Here is a 19,460-nt window from a genome sequence, read left to right as displayed (position 1 = left end):
TAGGTGGTATCAGAATTTCCTTCCTTTTTTTTTTTAATAATTTTATTTATTTATTTTTTCCCCCAAAGCCCCAGTAGATAGTTGTATGTCATAGCTGCACATCCTTCTAGTTGCTGTATGTGGGACGCGGCCTCAGCATGGCCGGACAAGCGGTGCGTCGGTGCACGCCCGGGATCCGAACCCAGGCCGCCAGCAGCGGAGCGCGCGCACTTAACCGCTAAGCCACAGGCCGGCCCAGAATTTCCTTCCTTTTTAAGGCTGAATAACATTTCATTGTTTGTATATATCACGTTTTGTTTATCCATTCATCTGTGGATGGACACCTGCATTGTTGCCACCTTTTGGCTGCTGTGAATCGTGCTGCTGTGAACACTGGCGTATGGGCCCAGTTCTTTTGCCTCCTCCTGGAGCCTTCTGTGAAGGCGGATCACCTTTTGCCCAGCTCTCCTGTTGCCTGTGGGGCAGGGCAGAAGGCTCAACTCTGGTGAGAGGAGGGGCAAACAGAAGAGCCGTAGCTGAGAGAGGGGCTGGGGGAGAGGAGGTACAGGGTGAGAATACAACACACCGCTTAACACCCACTAGCGTTCCCCATCCTTCTCAGAGGAAAAGCCCGAGTCCTTATAGGGCTCCGGTGCCACTCCAGCCTCCTCCTCCTCTTGACCTTGAATAGCCCCTTGTCCAGTCAGGCTGCCCTCCTTGCTGTTTCTCAAACAAGGAAGGTAAGCTCCTGCCTCGGAGGGGGCGCTGCATTCCCTCTTCCCTCCTTCCGTCTATGGAGAACACCCTTCCCCTAGACGGCTGTATGTCTCCCTATTACTTCCTTCTGATTTCTTTTCCGGGATCACCTCACTGGTGAGACCTTCTCTGATCACCCCCGTTAACGTTGCAATCTTCCCTGTGCTTTGCTCTCCTTCCCTGCTTGACTTGTATACATTTTACTTGTTATAAGCGTTCCTGCCCTACCCTAGAAAGTCCATTCCAGGAGGAACTGTTGTCTGTTTTGTCCACTGCTGTATTCCTCGGGCCTAGGAGGCACTCAATAAATAACTTTGAATGATGCATTAATTGGGAGGGGGCCCAGCTCCCAGTGTGACTCAACAGGATCCAGCTCGCCCCAGCCTCTCTCCAGAGCCGCAGACCCTCATATCCGATGGCCTGCCTCTCACCCCCATGGTGGGGGCCCCATTCCACCATTCAGCCCCCATCTCTCCTGCACCTTCTACACAGCCAAGTCAACTTCTTTTTGCTTCCTTACCCTCACCCTGTCCTGCTCTGCCTCCTCAACTATCTCTCTGCATCTTAGTGAAACTGGGAGCCTCTCACCACCAGTGAAAGTGTTAACATTAGTCAACAAAACCTGTAGATTCCAAACATTTTCCAGATCCACACCCTCCCCGTCCTCACTACCATGGACTGTGGCCTGCCTCTGCTCATCAGTTGCCCAGACTTTTCCTGCCTGGGGTCTCCAACGCTGGTAGGTCCCGACCTACAGGGGAGCCTCCCACTGCAGCCACAGTTGTCTGTCTAAAGGTCAGGTCTGATTAGCCTGCTCTGATCAAGGACACTGCTGACTCATCAGGGCATGCAAAGACCTTCATCTGGACCCAGACCCCTTCTCCAGCCTCGTCTCCTCTCTTTCCCCACTCCGCAGCCCACCTTAAAATCCTGACACTTCCTAAACATAACTTGCTCTCTCTCAATGCCGTGCCTTTGCACACACTGTCCCCTCCACCTGTGTGTTCTTCCCCATCATCTCCGTTAAACAAAATTCCTATTCAACCACCTAGATTTCACCGCCCCTCTGGCATCATTAGATGGGCTTTCTTGTCTCCTTCTTCTGTTCAGTTAAATTTAAAATACTCATCAGTAGCTACTAAAACTATTAGGTTTGGCACCACTAACAGTGGACGACCAGGCCTGTGTGCCTCCTGATACAGTGCAACAGGAAGTACATGCCTCAGCAGAATTCTGATTCTAATGAAGCCTCAAACCTGATGACTAGTTTGTGGGAAATATGGGGAATAGACAAATGAATTAAACAAAATCTTGAGGATGCAATCAGCCAAATCCAGAATATGGGCAATTCTACAAGAAAATGACCGAGTTTCGCTAACAATTAAATAGCATGAAAAAAGGGGGGAAGGAGGAACTGTTTATTTAAAAATGATTTAAGACACGTACCAACCAAATGCAATGTGTGGACCTGAATTGTATTCTGATTTGAACAAACCAACTGCAATATATATTTCTGAGACAATCCAGGAAATTCGAACATGGATTGGGCATTAGATAATCTTAAGGAACTACTGTTAATTTTGTGTGTTGTGTTAAAAAAATTCCTTGTCTATTAGAGATACATCCTGAAGTATCTATGGGTGTAATGATGTTGATGTTGGGGGTTTGATTTAAAATATTCCAGCAAAGAAAGAGTGTGGTGGTTGGTGTGGGGCAAGAAAAAGGAGGGTAGTTTGATAAAATCAGATGGACAAAATGTTGACAATTGTGAAAGCCAGGTGACAGTTACATGGGAGTTCATTAGAACATTTCTCCACTTTTGGGTGTGTTATAAAAAACATCAAAATAAATTCCATACAGGTTTATTATTGGGGCAGACTCTGTGCTGTGCTCTGAATGACGACAACAAAGACATGTCCCTGTCCTCAGGAAGTTCCAAGTGGTGCAGAAGACAGGCAAGAGTTCAGGCACTGTAGTTATAGTGATTAGGGTTATGACTGGGGTGAGCTCAGGGCCATAGGGAGACACAGAGGGACACCTAACCCAGTGAGGGAAGGTCTCCTAGAGAAGGACTCAGGTTTGGCCTCTGTAACAAGAGACCACGAAATACAACAGCTTAGATCAGACACTGTCCTAATGGTCTGGGGATGCAGGTGAAAGCAGACATGGTCTGTTGTCACTGGAACATTGCTCTCAACCATATGAGGAATAATGTCCTCCACAAACCTATGAGATACATATTATCTCCATTTTATTTTATTTTATTTATTTATATATTTTGGTGAGGAAGATTGGCCCTGAGCTGACATCTGTTACCAGTCTTCTCTTTTTGCTTGAGGAAGATTGTCCCTGAGCTAACATCTGTGCCAATCTTCCTCATTTTGTATGTGGGACGCCCTCGCAGCATGGCTTAACAAGCAGTGTGTAGGTCCACGCACGCCTGGGATCCAAACCTGCGAACCCCAGGCCGCCGGAACGGAGCGCTCGAACTTAACCACTACTCCACCAGGCCGGCCCCCATCTCCATTTTAAAGAGGAGAAAAATGACGTTCAAAGAGGTTAGGTATGTAACCCCAAATCATGCAACCAATAAGGATTTAAACCTAGGCCTGACTGACTGCAAAGCTGTGTTCTTTCTGTGAGTACTTGAGGCTTCTTGGTGACTGGGGGGAAGGATGGCTCTGAGCACCTTCTCTCTTCCCAGGGACCTCGTGTGTTTAGAAGACCTTGGCCTATTGCCCTGCCAAGTGTTTCCCAGTGGGGATTAGGCTGGGCAGAGGAGAGCCCAGGGACTCTTTTCCTAGCCAGACTGAGCCCAGACTGTCCCAGACTTCCCCTGAGTTCTCTTAGGAAGGTCACTTCCTGGAGGTCCCAGACTGGACATGGGGAAGTAAGAGGGCTTTAATTCTGGGAGACACGGCCTTGCCTGTGTCAATCCTCTCTCCTTCAACCTCAAGTCTCATCCTTCATTTCCTTAACCTGGAGTTTGCAATGAGAGTGGATTAATAATTCCTTGGATTTAAATGGACTTGAATATTTATAAAGACCTTTCCCCTACTTTGCCACTTTTGATTCTCAACTCTGCCCTATGAGTTAATTAGATAGGGCACACATTAATCCTTCGATTCATTAAAAAACACACACAGGTCATCTAAAATATACTAGTGTCCTTAATTTGCAGATTTGGAGCCCACTCAGAAAGGTCATGTGGCTTGTTGAAGTTCACCCAGCTGGTTAGAGTGGAATCAAGACTTGAACCCAGGCAGCAGTTAGGCTCAGGGAGTTCCACTTAGCTGGGCAAGGATGAAGAAGGACTGAGCGTGGAATCAATTTCCCTTCCTGGCCTGTTCAATTGCTCTTCTCTCTGGGGGTGAGTTAGCTGGCAGCTGATACTGTAAGTGAGCATAAGTGAGGCCATCTTGTTACACTAAGTGGTCCAAGCCCCTCCTCCGTGTGCCTACTTGCTTCTCTGCACTCGCTCCAAAAACTTCACGTGCTCTCCTGATTTATGGCCTCCCTTTACATATGTACTCCCCAATAGCTTGATAAATTAAAACTTTGTACTTTGAGTTTCTCTCCAGGAACAGGCTGACCACAGGCGGGAAACACACCAACAAGGTATCCATCACAGCTGACAGAAGAATGGAACAATGTGATGCCTGGAGCCCGTCATGCCTGGAGACCAACATCCCTGGACCCCCTCCTCCCTGCCCATTTTCCCTATATAACTGCCTCAAGATTCTGTAATCTTTGAAGATGGGTCTTTGAGACATTAGTCACCTGTCTTCCAGTTTGCCAGCTAATCTAATTAAACTTTGTTTCTTGGTCTCTAACTTGTGATTAATCAGCTCAGATCACGGTGAGCAGAGTGAGCCCATTGCTCGGTATCAATACCTGACTCCTGACAGATCACAGAAGACAAGCCAGATGGATATTGAATCACCTAGAAGTCCTTCCCTTGGAGTTCTCACTCCTCCTTCGACCGATTACCTAGCAGGCTGTGCCCCTTCCTGAAGCGTCTTCCTCTCAGTGCTCCTCCATCCTGAAAGTAGGCTTCCTGCTACTCCTCTGCGTGTCCCTCATCTGTATCCTTTGTTAATTCCCGCCCCCTCCTCCCCCAGGCAGGGAGTCAGAGTGGGAGAGCAGTGACCCAGGGCCTTGACAGACAGATGGCAACAGAAGGAAGAGGTAGGTCTGGGGGAAGAATCCACAGGCTCCCGTGGAGGTATCTGTGGTGAGAAGATGATGTTCAGACTTAAAGGCAGATGAAGTAGATTCTGGGTGTGGCTCTGCCACTCTTGAGCTGTAAAGCTTTGACCTAGGTACTCAGGCCAAAGGGGAAATTTTACAGATGAGGGTTTAATGAGATAATGTGTGCATGAAAGTGCAGGTTTCATGGTATAGGATGGGGAAACTGGAGTCAGAATTCCCTTTTCTTCAGCTTTGTGCCTTTTCCTAAGGTGTTTCCTAACACCCAACGCGCTGATGGCCTGATCTCTAATTTCCTTTGAGCTTCTCAGTTTTCCTTATGGACCCCTCTCCCAAGGTGGAGGCTGACTGGCCTGGCAAACCCAACCCTGCCAAGTGATAGCAACGTCACACCCCCTCACCTGTGTTGTAATTTACTATGTAATGACATTTTCCTGGACCTCCCTCTAGTTCTTCTCCAGGCAGTCACAATGATTCTTAGTGTTTTTTTTTTTTTGGAAAATATACATAACATAAAATTTACCATTTTAACCACTAAGTGTACAGTTAAGTGGCATTAAGTACATTGTTGTACAACCATCACCACCATCCATTTCCAGAACTTTAAATTTTTCTCAAACTGAAACTCTGTCCCCATTCCTCCCTCCCTCCCAGCCCCTGGCAATGACCATTCTGCTGTCTCTATGAATTTGACTACTCTAGGTATCTCATATAAGTGAAATCATACAGTATTTGTTCTTTTGTGTCTGGCTTATTTCACTTAGCATAATGTCTTCAAGATTTATCCATGTGGTAGCATGTGTCAGAATTTCCTTCCTTTTTAAGGTTGAATAATATTTCGCTTTATGTTATGCACCACATTTTATTTATCCATTCTTCTGTTGGTGAACACTTGGGTTGTTTCTACCTTTTGGCTATTGTGAATAATGCTGCAATGAACTTTGGTGTACAAGTATTTATTTGAGTCTCTATTTTCAATTCTTTGGGGTATACACCTAGGAGGGGAATTGCTGGGTCGTATGGTAATTCTATGTCTAATATTTTGAGGAACTGCCAAACTGTTTTCCACATCGCATGCACCATTTTACCTTCCCACCAGCAAGTTATGGGGGTTCCAATTTCTCTACATCCTCATCAATACTTGCTATTTTCAGGTTTTGTTTTTTTACTATAGCCATAAAAGTGGTATCTTGTTATGGTTTTGATTTTTATTTTCTTAATGACTAATGATATTGAGCATCTTTTCATGTGCTTATTGGCCATTTGTATATTTTCTTTGGAGAAATGTCTACTCAAATCCTTTGCCTATTTTCTAACTGGGTTGTTTGTATTTTCGTTGTTGAGTTTTAGGAGTTCTTTATATATTCTGGATATTAAACCCTTATCAGATGTATGATTTGTGAATATTTTCTCCCATTCTGTAGGTTTTCTTTTCACTCTCTTGATAGTGTCCTTTGATGCACAAAAGTTTTGAATTTTGATGAATTCCAATTTATCTATTTTTTCTCTTGTTGCTTATGCTTTTGGTGTCATTTTTAAGAATCCATTGTCAAATCCAAGGTATGAAGACATACCCCTAGCGTCTAGGGTCAGACTTGCTGGTGGGAAGGTAAAATGGTGCAGCCATTTTGGCAGTTCCTCAAAATGTTAGACATAGAATTACCATATGACCCAGCAATTCCCCTCCTAGGTGTATACCCCAAAGAATTGAAAATAGAGACTCAAACAGATACTTGTACACCAAAGTTCATTGCAGCATTATTCACAATAGCCAAAAGGTAGAAACAACCCAAGTGTTCACCAACAGAAGCATGGATAAACAAAATGTGGTATATACACAAAGTGAAATATTAGTCAACCTTAAAAAGGAAGGAAGGCCAGCCCGTGGCTTAGCGGTTAGGTGAACGCACTCCGCTGTTGGCAGCCCTGGTTCGTATCCTGGGAGCGAACCGATGCACTGCTTCTCCGGCTATGCTGAGGCTGAGTCCCACATACAGCAACTAGAAGGATGTTCAGCTATGACATACAACTATCTACTGGACCTTTGGGGGAAAAAAATAAATAAAATTAAAAAAAAAAAAAGAACTTGTTAAAAAAAAAAAGGAAGGAAATTCTGACACATGCTACCACATGGATAAATCTTTTTTTTTTTTTTAAAGATATTCCTTTTTTTAAAAAATTTATTTATTTATTTATTTCCCCCCCAAAGCCCCAGTAGATAGTTGTATGTCATAGCTGCACATTCTTCTAGTTGCTGTATGTGGGACGCGGCCTCAGCATGGCCAGAGAAGCGGTGCGTCGGTGTGCGCCCGGATCCGAACCCGGGCTGCCAGCAGCGGAGCGCGCGCACTTAACTGCTAAGCCACGGGCCGGCCCCACATGGATAAATCTTGAAGACATTATGCTAAGTGAAATAAGCCAGACACAAAAGAACAAATACCATATGATTTCACTTACATGAGATAGAGTAGTCAAATTCATAGAGACAGTTTTCTTCTAAGATTTTTATGGTTTTAGCTTTTATATTTAGGTTTTAATCCATTTTGAGTTAATTTTGAATATGGTATGAGGTAGGGGTCCAGCTTCATTTTTTTTGCATATGGAAATCCAGTTTTCCAAGTACCATTTGTTGAAGAGACTGTTCTTTCCCCATTGAGTGGACTTAGTACCTTTGTCAAAAACCTATTGGCCATAGATGTATGAGTTTATTTCTGGATTGTCATTTCTATTCCACTGGTCTAAATGTCTGTCCTTATGCCAGTACCACATGGGTTTGATTACTATAGCTTTGTAGTAAGTTTTGAGATTGGGAAGTGTGTCTTTCAATCTCATTCTTTATCAAGATTATTTTAGGGCCGGCCCTGTGGCTTAGTGGTTAAGTGTGCGCGCTCCGCTGCTGGCGGCCCAGGGTTCAGATCCCAGGCGCGCACCGATGCACCGCTCCTCCGGCCATGCTGAGGTCGCGTCCCACATACAGCAACTAGAAGGATGTGCAGCTATGACATACAACTATCTACTGGGGCTTTGGGGGAAAAAATAAATAAATAAAATTATAAAAAAAAGAGATTATTTTAGCTATTCAGGGCCCCTTGCAATTCCTTATGAATTTGAGAATCGGCTTTTCCATTTCTGCAAAAAATTCTGTTGGAATTTTGATAAGGGGTTGCGTTGAATCTGTAGATCGCTTTGGGCGGTGTTGACATCCTTACAATATATTAAGTCTTTCTACCCAAGAATGTGGGCTGTTTTCCAACTTATTTAGGTCGTCTTTAATTTTTTTCAGCGATGTTTTACAGTTTTCAGCGTACAAGTCTTTCAGGTCCTTGGTTACATTTTATTCTTAGGTATTTTATTATTTTAGACACTGTTGTAAATAGAATTGCCTTCTTCATTTCCTTTTTGAGATTGTTCATTGCAGGTGTATAGAAACACAACTGATTTTTGCATATGGTTTTTGTTTTTGTTTTGTTTTTTTTGTGAGGAAGATCGGCTCAGAGCTAACATCCATGCCTATCTTCCTCTTTTTTGCTGAGGAAGACTGGCCCTGGGCTAACATCCATGCCTATCTTCCTCTACTTTATATGGGACGGGGCCACAGCATGGCCTGAGGAGCGGTGCATCGGTGCGCGCCCGGGATCCAAACCCCGGCCCGCAGCAGTGGAGCGCGCGCACTTAATGCATGTGGTTTTTGTACCCTGCAACTTTGCTGACTTTATTAGCTCCAGTAGCATTCTTATGGGTTTTCTATATATAGGTTCATATCGTCTGTGAAATATAGATATTTTTACTTCTTTTCCAATTTGGCTGTTTTTTATTTCTTTTTCTTGTCTAATGGCTCTTGAAAAGCAGTGGTGAAAGTGGGTATCCTTCCACAATGACTTTTGTTCCACAATGACAAATCCCATTTATGTCCTAGATGGTTTGGAGTTTCAGGCATCTTTCCAAATGGGTCAAGTTCCTGGTTTTTGGGAGGGTTAGTGGAGAAAGAGTCAACGGGGTCAAGCCACGGTGGGCTGGTGAGCTCTGTGTGTGTGGGCGTGAGGCTTCTAGTTTCTGCTCAGTCTTATCTTTCTTGAGCCCTTAAAGCACTTTGTATACATTATCTCATGGTATTATCCTCATTTAACAGACGAGGAAAGCAAGTTTTAAGGAAGTTAACTGAGGATCAGAGAAGTTAAATGATTTGCCTAAGTTAGAGAACCAATAAGCGGCCAAACTGGTCCCGCTGGGGTATTACTAACACGCCATTCAGATACACAGGAAGATAACGAAAATTGAACGGCGTAGTGAAGGTACCAGAGTGGAGAACAAGCCGAGCCTGTTAAGCTTCTACCTCTTCTGACTCCAGCTCCACCCTCCGCCCAATCCCGCTTCTTCTAGGCTCCCCGCCCTGGGCGCAGCCTTTCCATTGGTTGTCCGCTACAGGGCGCCATCCTCATACGATGGGAATCAGCCAATCAGCACGGCTCGTCTCGGCCCAGCCAGCCCACGCTAGATTGCGATGTCTTGGCGCCCTCAGTGGCATGTCGGGCATTGTAGTTTAAAGAGGCATTTTTGCCTATGGCGAAGGGATATTGAGAACTACTGGACCCGGCGAGCTGAGCGCGGAACAAGCGGGTACAGCTTTTAGCAATCCCCCTCCAACAATCTGGAGCAGGAACCGACATCCAGGAGCAGGTGAGAGAGGTTGCGGGCTGGGAATGGAGGCAGGGGTTAGAGACTTGGCCTTACCTCTGTAGCGATACTTTGAACCTCAATCTGTTGCGTCGGAATCCCCCCGTTTTAGGGGTCAGTGGACCCGACTGGCTGACCCTCTGGAAACTCCCGAGCTCTGTCGGGTGCTTTCCTGGAACCCGCAATATGTTCGGACACCAGTTTGCTTTTCTGCTGCGAACCCTCCCCACCCGCCCAGTGTTGCTCCGAGATTGTCTGCGCATCCCAGCGCTCCTTGTGACGCTCGGGACGTGCAGTCCCAAAGCCCCAGACCACATGTGTCTAGCACCCAAGGGTTCTGGCTCCAGTTTTCCTCTTCTTGGGGCATCTCAGAGCCTGCGCACCCCTCTCCCCGCCTACCAGGGGAAACCTGGGTTCTAGATTTGGTGCTGCCACTGCCCAGGTATCTTCCTACCTCCTAGAGCCTCAGTTTGACCTCTATAAAATAGGGTGATTTAAAGGTCCTCTCAGCCCCTAGTCCTGAAGCTCTTTACTCTGGACTTCTAGCTGTGCTTCAGGACTAGGGGAAAGAAGTCAAGAGTGTAGCAGTTCCAGAGGCTCCCTGGAGGAGGAGTTGACGGTTGAGAAGGATCAAGTGGTATTGAGTTCTAGCCATCTTATTTTAAGTGCCATCAGTTGAGTCTCAGTCACCCAGCCATACTTTTTGTTCCCTGCATTTCCTTCTTTCTGTAAATGCCCTCAAGCTCAGCCCAGAAGAGGGTGGGGCATTCTGGGCCCTAGGTAAAAGCTTGGGGAGGTGGGGGTGACCTGGGGAGCTGCCACCGTGCATCTGCCTTTGATGCTTGCACCTGCAGGGAGTGCTCGGTGCCCCCTCCCTATGCCACCCTCATGATGCCCCTGTCCCGCTGGCTGAGATCCGTGGGGGTCTTCTTGCTGCCAGCCCCCTGCTGGGTGCCCCAGGAGAGGTGGCTGGGTGCCCTACGGCGGCCCTCCCTGGTGCACGGGTGCCCAGTCCTGGGGGCCTGGCACAGTGCCCGCTGCCGGTGCCAAGCGTGGACAGAGGAGCCTCGGTGAGTGTGGTGGGGGTGAGGGGTCTTGGGAGGGGAGCAGCTGATCAGGTTTCTGACTTGTTCTCCCTTTTCTCAGAGCTCTTTACTCCTCCCTCACAATGAATGGAGACCAGAAATTGGACGTTTATGCTCAAGAAAAGCAGGATTTCCTCCAGCACTTCTCCCGGATTGTCAGGGTGCTGACTGAGGATGACATGGGGCACCCAGAGACAGGCGATGCTATTGCCCGCCTCAAGGAGGTGAGGGATTTGGGACTCGAGAGAGTGAATCTTGGGTCACTCTGTATATGTGTGGGATCCAGCTGTGGCTTTCGGGGGACTTTCAACAGGTATGGGAGCAGGCTTTTACCTGAGTGACTGTAGGTTGGCTCTGGAGGGGGCGGGGCCTGGGCAGGTATACTCACTCACTCCTGCCTTGTGGTTCTCTTGGGCCATCCAGACTGCTTTGGAAGGGGTGGAGGCCCCTGGGGGTGAAGGCCTTGAACCTGGTAAGTCTTTGATTTTGTTAAGAAAGGGAATTAGGTGTCCAGAAATCATAAGTTGCGACCTGGGAGGAAGGCAGTCTGAGGTGGGCCTGAGTGAAGCTAGTGCGTCATCAGAAACTCCTGCTCTAGGACAGAACTGTTGCTGGGATACTTAAGTTGCCTAATTCTTTCATTCTTTTGGAGTCGCTAGTAATTCTTTTTATAAATGATGCCTCACTGTCTGAGGGGAACCAAGGAAAAGGAAGAGGTTTGTCTATACTGGAATGGAGGTTAAAAGGGAAGTCTTCCCAATGAGTTAGATCTGGTTGACAGCGGGGCAGCAGAAGGCAAAATGAGAGGCCCCAGCAGGAGGAGTGGGAGATGGGTCCCCCAACCTGGGTCCCCTCCAAGCTCTCCTCTGGCCAACTGCTGGGGAGGCGGTGTTGCTGAGGAAGCTTCGCCCGCCTTGAGCTAACACCCCCTGCCAATCGTCCTCTTTTTGTATGTGAGCTGCCTCCACAGCATGGCCGCTGAACTTAAGCACTAGGCCACCGGGGCTGGCCCAGGGGTGGGGGGGGCTTCTCTTTAATACAGTGAGAGAAGCTTTCCATTTGCAGATAGGTTGAACTGTAGGTAGGAGGAGGTGGCTGGGAAAGGAAGGATGGGTGAAGGGGAAATCTAGGAGAGGTGGCGATGGGGTAGGAACCTGAGGAGAGACCTGAACATGCCAGCCATTCCCACAGCACGTACCGAGTTTTCCCCGGGTTCAAGCCCTGGCCTGGGCTTGGGAGCAGATTTTAATCAGCAGTGTGGAGCCTTTAAACTTACTGAGGAAGACAATACAGAGAGAGCCTGGGGACTGGGGACGTCTTTTAGCTGTGCTCCAAGACTTGGGGGAAGAAGCCAAGAGAGTAGCAATTCCAGAGGCTCCCTGGAGGAGTGGTTGGAGTTGAGGAGGATAAAGTTAGGTCGTGGTTGGAAGTGGGAGAAGGCAATGAGAAATCTCAGAGTAGCTGCCTTGTGGACCCTGATGCCCTGTGCCTGTGCCCTTGCCCCCCAGGTCCTGGAGTACAATGCCATTGGAGGCAAATACCAGCGGGGTTTGACGGTCCTGATAGCATTCCGGGAGCTGGTGGAGCCAAGGAAGCAGGATGCCGATAGTCTCCGGCGGGCCCTGACTGTGGGCTGGTGTGTGGAACTGGTGAGAGGGATGGGGGAAGGGCAGGAGGCGAAGAGGTTTACTAGAGCGGGTGCCCTGGCTGGGAAGGGGAGGGATGGGCCTGAAACTCGTTTCTTGTGTTTCTGTGCCTCTAGCGTGCTACAGCCTCATTAAGACAGTGAATTACTCCAAGGGTTAACAAATGTGGGGAATCTCTTTTGCCAATAAGTACAAAGTCAGCTGTAGACTAGCTGTGGGCGAGGGCCTTAGAACTGGGCATAAAGGTGTCAGCTCTTTCCTCTGAGCAGAGGACAGCCATAAAAGTGACATAGTTCTTCCAGAAGATTATTCAAAAGCAGAGATTGAAACCTGGCAGTCCACTGATAGTTTTTGAAAATATTTTAAAATCAAGTCCCCCAATTTAACAAAGAAGAGATTTCACATAAAAACCCAGGTTTCTAACATCACTTGGAAAATTGCTAGATCTGGGTCCAGATTCCCATATAGCAACAATTGGCTGAAGTTGAATCGAGGCCACTTCCTCAAGACAGGGCATGTGCTCTCTTGTGTTGGGTTTGTCTCTCTCTCTGTTTTGCTCCAGTCCCCATGTCTCCTCGTCTCCTGTACCCAGTTCACTTGGCCCTTGAAGGTGTATGGTTTGCTGGCCTGGCCTAAAGCCTTCATTAGTGACAGGGGGACTGGGTTCCGGGAGGGGTGCCAGGCCCTGAGGAGGGTGGCGATGAGCCCAGAAGGGAAGACACTCAGGACTTGGTTAATGATGGAGGATGCTGAGGCTTGTGGCCTGAGGAGAGGAGCAGCTGGCTCAAGGGAGGATGTGATAAGCTCCGAGTCAGCCACGCTGCATTCTTGGTGTGAGCAGAGCAGGTAGAGCTGTCTGTCCTGTGGGTGCTAGAGATTCCAGTCTGAAGGTTGGTAAGTGAGATGAACCTGGAGAAGAGGTATTTGCCTCCAAGGAGGTAAAGGGATGATGGCATCACTGAGGGACAGAGCCCTGGGTGATAGGAGTGCCCCTGTAGGGATCAGGAGGGGTTGAGGAGCCCATAAACACAGAGACAGCAGGTAAGGAGGGAAGGCAGAGGATCAGGGCAGAGCAGAGGAGCAGAGCTATGGGGCCAAGGGCAGTGAGAACTTGAGGGGCCAGCAGTTCATCTGGCAGAATCAGCTGTTATTAACCCTAGCTGGACCCTACGTTCACCTGGGAGTGTTTTTTTTTTTAAAACATGGCTATGTTTTCATTCCCCTAAGACGCCATTTGAGCTGCACACCATTGTTTTTACTTGGGTGATTTTTGTTCTGGCTTCTACTTCTACCTCATCTCCTTCAACCTCTTATTTTTCTATTTCAGCATTTACCACCTAAAAACAAGGACATTTGCGTATATAACCACAGTACCATTATCCCATCTCTCTTAGTCTGCGAGGGCTCCTCCAACAAAATACCACAAACTGGGTGGCTTATAAACAACAGGATTTTATTTCTCATAGTTCTGGAGGCTGGGAAGCCCAAGATCAAGGCACCAGCATGGTTGGGTGAGGGCCCTCTTTCTGGTTCATAGTTGGCACCTTCTTGTTATATCCTCCTGTGGTAGAAGGGGCTAGGGATCCCTGTGGGGTCTCTTTTATAAGGGCCCTAATCCCATTCATGAGGGCTCAACTCTCAGGACTTAAACACCTCCCAAAGGCCCCACCTCCGAATACCATTATCTTTGAGGGTTAGGATTTCAACGTACGAATTTGGGGGGGATACATTTAGACAATAGCGACACCCAAGATATTTAACAGTGATACAATAATGTTATCTAATGTGTATTCTGCATTTAAATATTTCTGATGCTCCCCAAAATCTCCATTATAGGTATTTTTTTTTTGTGAGGAAGATCAGCCCTGATCTAACATCCATGCCAATCCTCCTCTTTTTTTTTTTTTTTTTTTTGCTGAGGAAGACTGGCCCTGGGCTAACATCCGTGCCCATCTTCCTCCACTTTATATGAGACGCCGCCACAGCATGGGCTGACAAGTGGTGCATCGGTGCACGCCTGGGATCCGAACCTGGGCGGCCAGCAGCAGAGCGCATGCACTTAACCACTATGCCACAAGGCCGGCCCCAATATAGGTATTTTGTTAACATTCAGGATCCAATCAAGATGCATGGTATTTGGTAGTTTTTCTTCAAACTTTAATTTAGAATAATCCCTCCATCATAGTTGAATTTTTTTTCTTTTTGTGAGGAAGATCGGCCCTGAGCTAACATCTGCCAATCCTCCTCTTTTTCTGCTGAGGAAGACTGGCCCCAGGCTAACATCCGTGCCCATCTTCCTCTACTTTATATGAGACGCCGCCACAGCATGGCTGGACAAGCGGTGCATTGGTGCGCGCCCGGGATCCAAACTGGCGAACCCCGGGCCGCCGCAGCAGGGCGCGCACACTTAATTGCTTGCGCCACCAGGCTGGCCCATAATTGAATTTTTTTAAGTTTAGGCCAATTTGGTAGAGTGGCTCACAATCCAATCTGGATTCGTCTGATGATTTCCTCATGGTCACAATCAGGCTAAACATTTTGGTAAGAATGCTACATAGGTAATGTGGTATATTTCCCATTTCTTCCCACTATAGCACATACCTGGGAAGATTATTAAAAAAAAAAAAAAAAAACCCAACGCTCAGGTACCGCTCCTATAGATTTCTCATTTAATTGATCTGGGATGGGCTCTGGCCTTGGTAGTTTTTTAAAGCTCCCCTAACAAATGGAAAATGCAGTTGGGTTAAGAATCCCTGCTGGAGGGCAGAGGAGATTGAGGGAGGCCACAGAATGAGTGCCCTTTAGAGACAATCTTGGTTGAGTGGTGCTGGTTGAGACCAGACAGCTCTTGCAATCACTCTTGGGAAAGGCAGTGGACTGGTGGCTTCAGGGGAACCATGCCACTGCAGATAAACACAATGTCAATAAAACATGTGCCTCCAGTGTGGAAAGCCCAGACCCCACACCAGGGCAAGGTCAGAGGTCAAGGTACAGATGGACACCTCCTTCCCCATGACTTTGCCTGGAACCAGAGCAGCGATCGCCACAGCCCTTTCCGCACTGCCCAGTCCTGGGCCGATGGGCCGTGTTGGGTGCTTCCTCTGAGCAATGCAGATCCACTAGAGCACACACAGGGATCAGAATGGGGTGAAGATTTAAAAACCATCTCTTGAAAAGTTGTTTTAAGGAACCGGAATGTGTAGCCTGGCTGCAAGAAGTATCATGGGGGACATTACAGTGTTTTTCTTTCACTTACTTATTAGACAAGCACTTATGACACACCCACTCTGGGACTAGCACTGTGCAAGGCTCTGGAAATGCCAAGAGTCAAACATATCATCCCTGCCTCCAGGGAGTTCACAGGTTAGTCGGGAAACCAACACGTTCAGGTCCCTTCAAGTAGGCTGGCACTCAGAAGAGTAAGCCCGGGCCGGCCCTGTGGCTTGGTGGTTAAGTGCGCGCGCTGCGATGCTGGTGGCCCGGGTTCGGATCCCGGGTGCGCATCGAGGCACCACTTCTCCGTTCATCCTGAGGCCGAGTCCCACATACAGCAACTAGAAGGATGTGCAGCTACGACACACAACTATCCACTGGGGCTTTGGGGGGAAAAAATAAAATAAATAAAATCTTTAAAAAAAAAAAAAAAAAAAAAAAAAAGAAGAGTAAGCCCTTTGCTGATGTTAAGAGTGTTTCAAGATGTTTAAGACCCCTCGGTGAAAGTTACCAGGAGTCAGACTTCAGTTCCATCCTATTAGACCTGCACCCCCAAATGAGCTCCCCGAGGTAGGGCTTTGTTCCTGGTCCCTGGAGGGTGTAGTAAGCAGAGTGCCTGGGAAGGAGGACACGGGAACAGCCTTCTTTTGTTTCAGAAGTCATGTAAAGTCAAATTGCATGAAGAAATCTCACTTTAAGCATCCACTGAAGGTTTTGGCAAGGGAAAAGAACAGTGTGTGAAGGTGTTTCATCATCTCCCTGATACCAGGATCGTCTGGGGTGGCTTGTCTGGTGCTGTCAGAGATCTGTTGTAGTCTCTTACTCTGAAAACAAGAGTTTTAGTCCCACTTTATAGTCGGGAAGCCTGAGCCAAAGAAGTCATATAACTTTCCAAAGTCCCAGAGCACAGAACAGAAGTCCTCGGCACCCCCCCATCTTGACCTTCCTTCCCAGCTCAGTGATTATCAAGAGCAGCAGCTGTCACTGGTAGAAGGAACAGTAATTAGGAGCTCTGGGGTCTTATTCCATCCTTCCTTCCCCTCCAGCTCCAAGCTTTCTTCCTGGTGACAGATGACATCATGGATTCATCCCTCACCCGACGGGGGCAGATCTGCTGGTATCGGAAGGTAAAGCGGGGGCGAAGGTAGCAGTGGGCATGGGAACAGGCCGCAGTGAGGTGATTACATAGAGCCTGTTGAGGTGTTCAGAGTGACAGGTTCTTGGTATGAGTCTAGGCCAGAGATTGATTACTTGTTTTTCTCTGTGTCCCTGACAGCCAGGCATAGGTTTGGATGCCATCAATGACGCTCTGCTTCTGGAAGCATGTATCTACCGCCTGCTGAAATTCTACTGCCGGGAGCAGCCCTATTACCTGAACCTGATTGAGCTCTTCCTGCAGGTGTGTTGCAGACCAGGGCTTAATGCTCAGAGGCTGCCCACAGTAGTCTTGGCTTCCATAGAACATTCTCATCTAGCTGGTTTCAGGGCATAGGAGATACTTAGGTTTGCCTGGAAGGTGGAAGAAAGTGAGGAAGGGAGTTGGGAAGGTGGTAGTGGTGGCAAGAAGGGATTCCTTGTCCCTGTGTGATTGGAGGAAGGAGTGATAGAGGACTGTATGTGTGTGTGAATGTGGGCCTTGAGTTTGGGGCCCTCTCTCCCTCCTGCTGCCTTTCTGCCTCTGCCCAGTTGTCACCTGGTATGGGATGTGGGGCCCAGGATTTCAGAGTTGCCCAGCCCTGAGAAAGACCACCTCATGGGCCATCTTCCTCCTCCTTAGAGTTCCTATCAGACTGAGATCGGACAGACCCTGGACCTCATCACAGCCCCCCAGGGCAATGTGGATCTTGGCAGATTCACTGAAAAGAGGTGAAGAACACTGGGAACCATATCTGGACAGTGAGGGAGGGCTCTGGGTGGGCACTGCCCTTCTGAGGAGTTTATCTTCTCCTTCTACTCAGGTACAAATCTATTGTCAAGTACAAGACAGCTTTCTATTCCTTCTACCTTCCTGTAGCTGCTGCCATGTACATGGTGAGTGAGCCTTCCCACCCCTCGCTGCCCGCTAATGTGGGCTTTTGGACAGGAAGGCACAGAGCAGACAACTTGGGACAATCTGGTGCCCCCACTGAGTGGCTATGTGACCTTGAGCAAGTTAATCTATTTCCTCAGCTGTAAGATGAGGATAAAATCCCCACCTCATAGGATTATTGTAAAAATTAACTGAGGCAAGTGATATGAAAGTGGTCAGCTCTTCATAGGGAAACAGTGTCCTCCATCTGAGTATGGATAGGAGTAGGGAGGAGATAGCTCAGGCTGAGAGGGAGAAGACTGGATTGGAAGGCAGTGGGATTAACTGCCTACCCTGACCTTGCTTCTTCAAGTTTCCTTTTCATCTTGAAAGAAGTTGGAAATGGCAGAAAGATTAGGGAGAGGGATCCAAGTGACTCAGGGACTGAGCCTCGTGACAGAAGAGATAGCCTGAGGCCCTCGAGAATGGATTCATCTCCGCTATGACTCACAGGAGGGCCTAGCTAGAAGTAAGTGGCATAGAGGTTGGACCATCAGTCAGGACTTGTAGATCAGGGAAGACAGGGATGTCAGAAAGGAGAGGAGAGAAGATTTGGCGGCTGCACTAGGGCAAGACCCCATAGGAGGAAGCAGCCAGGAAGATGAGGACACCTCTGGTGTTTGACTTATGAATCCCCTTTTCACTGCAGGCGGGCATCGACGGGGAGAAGGAGCATGCCAATGCCAAGAAGATCCTGCTGGAGATGGGAGAGTTCTTCCAGATTCAGGTGGGAAGGCATGAGGCACTGGCAAAGAACAGGCTCCAACTTTCCTCCTTGCCTGCCTTGGAGCCTCTTCATTCCTCCTTTTCTGCCCCCATGCTCAGGATGATTACCTTGATCTCTTTGGGGACCCCAGTGTGACGGGCAAGATTGGCACGGACATCCAGGACAACAAATGCAGCTGGCTGGTGGTTCAGTGTCTGCAACGGGCCTCTCCAGAACAGCGCCAGATCCTGCAGGTGCCTGAGAGAGGGCTGTGGATCCCTAAGCTGATTGGAAAGGGGATAGAGCAGTGCTTCTCAAGTGGGGGCGATTTTGCACCCCAGGGGACATTTGGCAACATCAGCAGACATTTTTTTGTTGTCATAACTTGGTGTGTGTGCATGTGCTACCAGTACTGTTTAGTGGGTAGAGGCCAGGGATGCTGCCAAACATCTTACAATGCACAGAACAGCTTCCCACAATTACCCAGCCCCAAATTTCAGTAGTGCCAAGGGTGAGAAACCCGGGGGTAGAGGAAGCTGAGAGCTGAGCCAATATTTGAGCATTTGGGGTGGGGAAGGGGAAATTGAAGATCTTAGATACCCAGAGGCACTTGAAATTGGAGGCAGGAATGGAGTGAATGATGTTGGAGATATCCTGGAATATATGGATGAGGGGAGTGGAGGGGACCTGGATGTGCTGAGAGAAGGCTAAGGCCATTTTCCTGCCTCCAACCCCTTCCCAGGAGAATTACGGGCAGAAGGATACCGAGAAGGTGGCCCGCGTGAAGGCACTATACGAGGAGCTGAACCTGCCGGCTGTGTTCACGCAGTATGAGGAAGACAGTTACAGCCGCCTTATGGGTCTCATCGAGCAGTACGCTACGCCCCTGCCCCCAACCATCTTCCTGGGGCTGGCGCACAAGATCTACAAGCGGAAAAAGTGACCTAGAGACTGCGAGGGCGAGGAGGGGAGGCTCTCAATAAACTGTCTAATCTTCTTGTGGTTCTGTTCCTGCTTGTGCCAGCGAGGGGCACAGCTCTGTCCAGAATGGGACGGGTCGGGGGTGGGTGGATGCACGGAAGCCGGGCCTGCTGGGCTTGACTTCAGGACGCCTTGGGAGTGAA

General features: G+C 48.2%; 1 protein-coding gene across 3 annotated transcripts; it reads left to right on the top strand.

Moving 5' to 3' along the window:
• Nucleotides 1-9,466: 9,466 nt before the first annotated feature.
• On the top strand, nt 9,467-19,333 carry FDPS (farnesyl diphosphate synthase). 3 transcript variants are annotated; one of them, XM_004436171.3, is made up of 10 exons: nt 9,467-9,621; nt 10,765-10,927; nt 12,212-12,352; nt 16,609-16,689; nt 16,839-16,961; nt 17,340-17,428; nt 17,521-17,593; nt 18,280-18,357; nt 18,456-18,590; nt 19,079-19,333. In XM_004436171.3, the coding sequence occupies exons 2-10, from the start codon at nt 10,787-10,789 to the stop codon at nt 19,277-19,279; spliced, it is 1,062 nt and encodes a 353-aa protein (XP_004436228.1). In that variant the 5' UTR covers nt 9,467-9,621; nt 10,765-10,786; the 3' UTR covers nt 19,280-19,333. The 3 variants fall into 3 exon arrangements, with proteins under 3 accessions (XP_004436228.1, XP_087298102.1, XP_004436227.1); XM_004436170.3 differs by lacking the exon at nt 9,467-9,621 and adding an exon at nt 10,454-10,688; XM_087441976.1 differs by lacking the exons at nt 9,467-9,621; nt 17,340-17,428; nt 17,521-17,593 and adding an exon at nt 10,262-10,688.
• The last annotated feature ends 127 nt before the right edge of the window (nt 19,334-19,460 follow it).

This window comes from Ceratotherium simum, chromosome 2 (assembly GCF_057802395.1).
Source record: "Ceratotherium simum simum isolate JZ-2026a chromosome 2, ASM5780239v1, whole genome shotgun sequence".
Taxonomy (NCBI): domain Eukaryota; kingdom Metazoa; phylum Chordata; class Mammalia; order Perissodactyla; family Rhinocerotidae; genus Ceratotherium; species Ceratotherium simum.
This window is presented reverse-complemented; position numbering and strand designations above follow the sequence as displayed.